We start from the raw sequence: 9,585 nt of genomic DNA, 5'->3' as shown, positions 1-9,585 counted from the left end.
GCGCTTCTAGTATATTTAGACCCAGTACTGGTTCGCGATAAATCTCTTTTGCATGCAAGCAATTGGCGTATTTAACATGGCGATGTCCTAGGAAGTGTCAATTGCCCCCGCTGCATCCCTTTTTCGATAGTTCCGAACTAGTCCTAAATTCTATAGTTCCGAACCAGTTATAAAATCGACAGACGAAAGAAAAAAGTATCATGATTTTTCAATCTTTTTGGTTCTTCCCTGTGTGCGATTTTAAGTTATTTTGGAAGAAATGTGTTTTCAATTTGAAATTAAATTTGTTTGAATGATTGTAAGAAATGTACGTTTACATACCTTTAGCTGTAGCTGAGTTTACGGAGGTGCTCGCTGTTATTTCTTAGATTCCAGACGGTCCCAAGAGGTTGAAATGTTAACACAAAATTTAGTTTTGTATTACCAAGCTATGAAAAAGCATCTGCGAAGCACAAAATAGAAGCGTATTTGAACGAAAAAGCCGCCGAACACATATCTATGTAAAGTAAACAAGCCCCCCGCTGCATCCCTTATTCGATATTTCCGAACTAGTTCTAAATTCGACAAATAAGATCTAGTTCGTTCTGCATCCCGTTTTCTATAGTTCCGAACCATTTCTAAATTCGTCACTTTAGATATAGATTTCTAGTGAAAAAAACTGAAAAAATTAGTTTTTAAAAGTACCACTTTTCGCCGATTTTGGCCTGGTGGGGATCTAGTTCCTATCGGTCTAGTTCCTTTTTGACGATAAAGATCTAGTACGGAACTACAAATTTGGTTCACCAGTTCGGGGTTTCCCTGCAGGGTTAATTTGACTGCAGCTAACGGTTCTTCTATTAAAACTTATGCTACAAAACTTTTAAAAATTTATCTAAGTTTAAGGCGTGATCTTGAATTCCTTTTCATATTAGCGGATATTTCAACACCAATCATAGGCGCTAACTTTTTAAAGAAATTTGGTAAATTAGTTGATATTAAACATAGATAAATTACTGATTCAACAACAGAATTGAAAGTTTCTGGATCATCTGTTTTTTGCGATATATTTTCAATAACGATACCAATTACTGAAAATAAATTTTCTAAACTTTTAAATGATTTTCCTTCAATTACTTGTGAACCAGATTACACTAAACAAGTGCAACACCAAACGGTTCACAGAGTTGAAACAAAAGGAGTGCTACCTTTCTCTAAACCACGTCACTTGTCCCAATTAAAGTCAAAATAGCAAAAACAGAATTTGAATTTTTAGTTAAAACGGGTATATGTAGACCTTCACACTCTCACATTGCATCTCATTTACATCTAGTTCCTAAAAAAGGTCCAAATGATTGGAGACCTTGTGGAGATTATAGAAGACTTAATTGCATTACTATTCCAGATCGTTATCCGTTACCTCACATTCATGATTTGACTATTGATTTAAAAAATAAACAAATTGTTTCCAAAATTGATCTTGTTCGTGCGTATCATCAAATACCAGTGGTTGAAGAAGATATACATAACACAGCAATTACTACACCGTTTGGAATGTTTGAGTTCGTACGGATGGCTTTTGGACTACGAAATAGTGCACAAACATTTCAACGTTTTATTAATGAAGTATTTTCAGGTTTAGAATTTGTGTTTGTCTATATTGACGATATTCTTGTTGCAAGTGATAATGAAGATCAACATATTGAGCATTTAAAATCTGTATTTGAAAGACTTGAAAAATATAGTTTGAATATTAAACCTAGTAAATGCATTTTTGGAGCAAATAAATTAGATTTTCTAAGATATGAGATTTCAAGAGAAGGAATCAGACCTTCTGTCGAACGAGTTGAAGCAATAGTAAATTTTGAAACACCACTTTCAATAAATAAATTACAAAAATTTTTGGGCATGGTTAATTATTACCACAGATATGTTAAAATGTTAGCAGCAGAACTTAGTCCTCTGCACGAAATGTCAACATTAGCAACTAAAAATAAACTTAAACAATTAAATTAGACAGAAAATATAACTAGGGCTTTTGAAAATGTGAAGAAACTTTTACACAGAAGATTTTACTCACTCATTTTGATAAAAAGGTAAATTATCACTTGCTGTCGATGCATCGAATGTAGCAGTCGGTGCAGTTTTACAACAAATGAGTAATAACACTTTGGCACCACTTGCATATTTTTCAAGAAAAATATCTTCTACAGAAATTAATTACTCTATATTTGATAGAGAACTTTTAGCGATATAAAATTCAATTAAACATATTAAACATTTTCTAGAAGGTAGAACATTCACTGTTTACACTGATCATAACGAGCCCTAACCGCCAAAATAACGTAAGCGACATTTTTTTTCAAAATTTCCTTTTTGATGCAGAAATGCACCTAGATGCTCTAGGAATGTTTCTGCATCAAAAAGAAAATTTCGAAAAAAATGTCGCTTACGTTATTTTGGCGGTTAGGGCTCGATAAACCTTTAACACATATTCTAAACTCTAAATCAGACTGATCACCTCGACACTTAGAGTACATTGCACAATTTACAGACGACATTACATTTCTGATAAAGAAAACATAGTTGCTGATACCCTTTCACGTATTCCAGATGTTAACACGATTTTAGCCCAAGACATAAAATTTCAAACATTATTCGAGGAACAACAAAAAGATCAAACACTTTATGACATAATATCTGACCAAAATTCCAACAGTAATTTAAAAGAAATTAATATTCCAGTACTTAATCTTAATATTTGGTGTGATATTTCTAAATAACCTTTTAGACCATTTGTTCCGAATTCTATGAGAAAAATCATTTTTGATAAAATTCATTTATTATCACATCCAAGTGTCAAAAATCTAAAATTTTTAAACATACTAAGACGCCTGTGGAAAAAATTGGCATTCCATCTGGACGATTTGAACATATTCATATGGATCTTGTTGGTACATTACCTTTGTAAAAAGAAAATCGCTACATTTTTACATTGATAGACATATACGTTGGCCAGAAGCATATCCACTTAAGGGTATTTCAGCAAATTCCATAGCAACAACATTTGTTCAAAATTACGTTCTAGTTTTGGCATTCCTCTTTATATAACAGTAGATCAAGGATCACAATTTACATCAAAATTGTTTACAGAATTAACTAAATTGTTAGGAGCACACAAAATTCATACGTCTCCATATCATCCCCAATCAAACGGGATGATTGAAAGATTTCATAGGACATTAAAAACTGCTATTACTGCTTCGGAGCATTCTACCCACTGGTCTGAAATTCTTCCGTGGATATTATTAGCATTACGTACGTCTGTTAAAGAAGATTTAAAATGCTCTTCTGTAGAATTAGTTTATTGACAGACATTAAGATTATCGGGTGAATTAGTTGTTGCGAACAGTTATAATAATGAAGTTGATAATACAGATGAAACTCTTTCTAAGCTAAGAAAATATTTTTCAAATGTTAGATCAAAGGTTGTTCATCACAATAAAGAATACTCTTTTGTTCCTAAAAGTGTGGATACATGTGAGTACGTTTTTCTTAAAGTTATTCAGAAGTCAAATTTGCAATCACCTTATGAAGGACCATTTAAAATTATTTCCAAAATTGACAAAGTATTCAAAATTCAACATGGAAATATGATTAAAACGGTTTCAATAGATTTACTCAAACCTGCAAATATAATTTCTGATACAACAAAAAAATACAAAACAGAAAATAACATTTAACATTAATTAATTCATTGTTTTACTGGAGGGGGAGTATATGTAGGCTATTTTACTTGTATGTTTTTATCAGGGACGTGAACCGGATGAAAAATTTGGTCGGTTCGGTTCAGCGGCTCGAACCGTTGTTGCACTTTTGGATTGCTTCGTCAAAGCGTTTTTTTTTATCTTTGAACCGGGGTTTCGGTTCGGTTCAACGGTTCGAGAAACAAAAAAATAACGCGCAAGTTTAAGTGTCAAGTGTCAAGTGTAGCAATGCGCAAGGTTAAGGGTCAAGTATCTGTCAAATGAGATAGGTTGCCTTTACATTTGATATTGTCACAAGGTAAACAAACATGATTGGTATTACCATGTTTAACAAAAAGAAAAAAAAATATATCTATTGAAAATTGGTTGAAACGAACCTTTAAACCTTTATAGAAAGTGGTTCGGTTTTCGGTTCGGATCAAACATTTGTGGAAAATTTCGGTTCGGTTAATGGTTCAGTTAATTAATAGAAAAAAGCGGTTTTCCGGTTCAAAACCGTATACTTGTTTAAATTCTTGATTTTCAGTTTATGGTTCTATGAATTTGTTTGTTGTTAAAAATGAAATTTTTGATAATTAATAAACCAGCTTTCAAACAAGAAAGAAAATAATTTTTTAAATTGAATAATATATCATACGATATACTCGGTAACCACTTGATCGATTTGTATCTGACTAGGTTCAATTATGTCATTAAGTCTAACTCTGCATATTATCGGAAACGTTTGAAATCGGGTAAACATCCCTGCTTATCATGCAAAGGTAGTTCAGGGAAAGTTGAGACGACGATATTTGATACCTGCACCGGGTATATAAAGTTCGGTTTCGCCCGAACCTATACTTCTTTACTTGTTTTCTTTTTAAATTTGAACTCACCTGCATCCGGCCAACAAACATTGACGATAAATTTCCACCGATGATTTGCCTGTCAGTTGATGCCCTATTAAATATGTGTTGTGGGAAGAGTTTACAAAATAATGCGATAAAGGCTGGTCCATGTCGTCACATAAGTCAAATTTGCTAGGCGCCACAATGGGATTGTCGTCTGACATTAAGTACCTGGAAAATTAGAATAAAACAGTGTGAACTAAGTACAAAGTTTAAGAAAAGTTTTAATTTATGTATGAAGACGTATCCTATGTGGTGAATTTTTTATATAATAATACTAATACGAGTAATAGTAATACAAGTAATAGTAATAACTAATGAACCCGCAGGGTCTTAAAACGCCATAATTTCAATTAGCTTCCTAAACAGGGGCCAACCCTATTAAAAAACCTAAACGGTGCTACAAACAAAAAATCACGAAATACACCAAAAAAAATACTTAGTGTAGGTTGTACTTATCTCTTAACAGCTTGACTATTTTTCATCCGAATTTAAAGATCAAAAAAACTAAATATTTTTTTTATTTTCACTTTTATTTCAACATAGATTGACTAAAAGAAAAATACTGAAAATTTTGAAATTCCTGCACTTATTTCGTTTGTAAAGCATTGTGCTACTATGATAACATGGCCGCACCAAATTTTGACAAAGTTTTAAAGTATTATTTTTGTTTTTATTTAATTTTGGTTAGTTTTTTATAGTTCATTCTTTACCAACATCCGTATAAATACAAGTTTAAGGGCAGTGTCACACGATTAGGAACTAGCCGGAAATTGGTGCAAATCGTATCCCACTTGTGTGAATACCCAAATATTTTTCTTCGCCAATCATGAAAAATAATTAGTTGACATTTTTCAATACACTGTGCGCCGCCTCAGAACAGCGAATAGATTTTGTGAGAAGCGTTTTCAAGGCAGAAGTACAAACGGAGATTTGCTATTGCCTGCCGAGGGGCGACTGCTGTTAAGAAAAACAACCTTTTTTCTATATTTTTTTTGCGATGTTGCTTTGACCAGGGCTTGAACCCAGGCCCTGCGAGTGGTACCTCGCACTGCTAATCACTACACTTGGATTCAACATTTCGTATGAATGATTTTTATCTGAAGATTTTTTTTTTTTGATGTTTAATAATATTTGTGTTTTCGTATTCTCCAGCAAAAAATATCCAATAACTTGCCAGTAACCAAATTTGGGATAGTAAGCCAATATTTACTACCAATGAGAGAAATATGCAAGAAAGTACGAAAACGTAAAACCAGCAAGAAGTTGCAAGTTTTATGGACAGCTGATTAATTTGTTATTTTCCGACGCAGATTTTTAAGAAAAATAGTATTTCCCATCTTAATATATATTAATATAAGTTTATTTTGTTAATTGCAAGTCTAAAAGCACCACACACAATTCTTTTGGTAATGTGAATTGCATTAAGCATAGGGCTGCCAGACGTCCCGGTTTTCCCGGACACATCCCTGTTTCAGACTATTTGTCCCGGTGTCCCGGTCCAACCTTAAAATGTCCCGGGTTTCGTTTAAGTGTCCCGGTTTTCGACTTATATGCACAAATTTAATAAGAGTTCAAGGGTCACTACCGGTGTCATTTGTGATATAGTTACATCTCCAGATAGTTGGACTTTGCACAAGCAATATTTGATGATCGATATATCCACATACATACCTGTAAGTACAAAGTGACTTTCCTAATTAGCATCAGCTGTTTTTTATTTGTTTTGCTCGTTTGTTTTTCGGGTGGGTTTTAATTCCAACGTAAGTTTTCGCGACAAAGTTTATAGAATATAAAAATGTGTGTTTATAGTGTTTTGATTACCCTTAGAAAATGCCAAAGAGAACGTATAAATTCCTTTCCGCTTACACAGAAGAGTGCGTCATTTGTTTATATTTTTTGAAGTTAAAAGAGAGCCTCCCTGAGTTGTCAACCACGCCTTGTTTAATACACCTAATGTGGATCAATGTTTTTTTCTTATTTCATCTCAATAGACTAAGGAAAGAAATTTGCTCAATATAAGTACATATGTGCGTTTAATGGCGTGCACAGAGTTTTAAAATTATATTAAGGAAAAGTCAGAAGTTTTGAAACAAGTTCACAACAACGAAAAATATGACTGATTTTTTAATGTTATCTTGTACTTAAATTTTTTTTTCATTAAACCTAGTGTACTTATAAGTACAGTGCCGTACAAAATTATTGGCTCAGAGAATTTTTTATCAGATCTTTTAGAAAAATGTTGAAAATGTAGCAGTTTCTTTCATACAAAAAGAATTGTCGAACATAGTTTGTATGGAAGAAGCTGTCAGCAAAAAATTATCAAAAATGAACTAAAACACAAAGTCTAGAAATTCTGTTTTTGTTTTTTTGATGTAGCATATACGGTATATGTGTTTATATAAAATTAAAGCAAAAAGATTATGAATGCATTGTGCCAATAATTTTGGGCGGCACTATATGTTTATTTTGAACTTTAGTACGTTGAAATGATCTCATCTTTTTATGGTTTTGTTTTTGTCTTGCCAAAATAAAATTTTGCTACATACATTCGTACGTAAGTAATTTTTATCTACAGGGAAGGAAAGGGAGGGGCCGTTGTGGTGTTAGATTTTCCAAAGTGTCCCGGTTTGCCAACGGAGATATCTGGCAGCCCTAATTAAGCATCAAGCCATCAGCTGTTTTTTCTTACTAGCAAATAGCTACTAGTAAAAATTTATCCAGTAAAATGCCAGTAAAACTTGCAAGTTCAACTGTAATTTTTTTCTCTCTCAATTCTCTCGTACGAAAACGCCATCCAGTAAAAACCAATAAAACTAGTACGCAAACAGGGCTAATATTTTATGATGAGGTCCACTATTGTCGTGAATTATAATGTGATAATAATAATAATCCCAACGGTGTTTACCCTCCATTCCCGCCCATCCGCACGAGGGGCGCAGTCCGCATGACGTACGGAACCAGTATTTTCAATTTTTGCGCCGAGCCACGATAGGCAGGAGTTTGTTAAGTGTCGAGATCTAAAACTGTTCAGCCACAGAACTAAATTCATCAGCTGGTTTTATGTCTTTATGTTAATAATTCATTTATTGAGAGAGGAGAGTACCGCTTTCTTAATACTGAAAAGCGGATCTTATATAACAAACGTGCTGGAATGAGAGTTAAAATCTTGACATTAGCGACGAAGTGGGTCGTGCAATTCAAAATTAGTTTTACAAGCTTTCAGAAATAGGGGAAAAATTGTCTTGATACCCGGGAGGGAACATTAAGGCTAACTTCACCCAGAAGAAGCGGACTTGAAATTGAGCCTGTCAGTAATTTAACTATAAAAATTGTACCAAGTATTTGCCTGCGACTGGCAAGTGTAGGAATATTAATAAGTTTTAATCGGCTCGTATAAGGCGGAAGGTTATATTGAGAATCCGAACGGAAATTTCTTAAAGCAAAACGTAGGAATTGCTTTTGAACTGATTCTATCTTGTCTGAGTAAATTTGATACCTTGGATTCCAAACAACCGAACCATATTCCAGAATCGGTCAAACTAATGTTGTAAAAAGGGTTTTAGTGATATAAGTGTCACAAAATTCTTTTGACCATGACTTTGATCTTTGATGTATTAAGCATATGCTCAATGGTTAGGTAACAAAAAAAAAACTTATTGAAAATATGAATTTTTTATAAGGCAAAACTTAGTTACTAACTAATTAATAAATGTTTTTAAAACTTAGTTGTCGACTTGTATAAACTGTGTTCTAATAACCTGATATTTGGGAGCCTACCTACGAAATTTCAGCGAAATCCGACAATAGTTGATGAAAATATACCTATTTTTATTATAAAGATGCATTTAAAATCTGTAGTTTCCGGAAAACAAACAACAGCATTGAGCGACCTCTAAATCTTGTTCAAATAAGCTGAAATTTTAGAAGGAACCTGTCTTCCCTATTATCTTCAAGAATCCGAACGTTCTCAGGCGAAATTCATAAAAGTTCCAATTTTGAATCACCCTAATGTACAAGATAAATAAAATCAATCGCAGTCATGCAGAAATATGGAGCGTGGCACCTACCATACAAGCCGAATTTCATACTGCATATCTCTGGAAGTGTTCATGGTAGAGTACTGGAACACTTCGTATGGAGACTGACTTTTACCACAGAATAAATAGTATACAGAAGACGCATGTCGACTATCGAACCAATTTGAATTTATGGCACGAGCGGTGAGGCAAGGGTATCACAAGCGGCGCTGCCTCTGTTACTTTAGCAGTATTTTCCAGGGTTCGGAAATTCTCACTCACATTCTCTCACGTTCGCGATCGATAATATTCCAAGTCTATTTTTGCATTCTTTTATCGCGAGTGAAAAATGCAAACAAATTTATCATCTCTCACATTCGGAATGCGATCGACAAAAAAATTTTCGCTGCTTTTCATTCGCGATCGAAAAAAGCAAAGAAATTTCCTCTCACTCGAATATGAGAAGTCCGAGCATTGCCGATGTCGGCCTCTCATAAATAAGAAAAACGATGCAAATAATCCATTCGCGATCACTCACAACAGCTTATCGCGATAAACTTTTCGCGAAAAATTTTCAACGACGTTGTATGGGAGATATTTTTCGCGTTTGTTTTGGGTATGCATTTTGTTATGCATACAGCGTACATACATATGTACATATGTATATGTAAGTAATGCAAGCAAATGCTTTTCGGTTGGAAGGAATGTGGGAATATGCACAAATATATGAATTATGGTGGAAACATATATGTATGTATCTACATATACATAAATTACGTACATGCATACGTGTAGTTAAAGTATATTCCAAGCGTACACTTTTCAGTATAATGGTGTATCTGCATGTTATTTTATTATAATGATTGCGTTTATTTTTAACCGACTTCCAAAAAAGGAGGAGGTTATCAGTTCGTCGGAATCTTGTTTTTTTTTTTT

The 9,585-nt window shown here is 33.6% G+C and overlaps 1 protein-coding gene across 1 annotated transcript in view; it reads right to left on the bottom strand.

Annotated features, from left to right (window-relative positions):
• Positions 1 to 9,585, bottom strand: part of LOC118749848 (1-phosphatidylinositol 4,5-bisphosphate phosphodiesterase classes I and II-like) — a 186,192-nt gene that overhangs the window by 72,260 nt on the left and 104,347 nt on the right. The window contains exon 5 of the mRNA XM_036484628.1: positions 4,619 to 4,801. Coding sequence (XP_036340521.1) covers positions 4,619 to 4,801 — 183 coding nt within the window. The remainder of the gene's footprint in view (positions 1 to 4,618; positions 4,802 to 9,585) is intronic.

Source organism: Rhagoletis pomonella, unplaced genomic scaffold, assembly GCF_013731165.1.
Source record: "Rhagoletis pomonella isolate Grant_MI unplaced genomic scaffold, Rhpom_1.0 Rhpom_scaffold_00067, whole genome shotgun sequence".
Classification (NCBI taxonomy): Eukaryota; Metazoa; Arthropoda; class Insecta; order Diptera; family Tephritidae; genus Rhagoletis; species Rhagoletis pomonella.
This window is presented reverse-complemented; position numbering and strand designations above follow the sequence as displayed.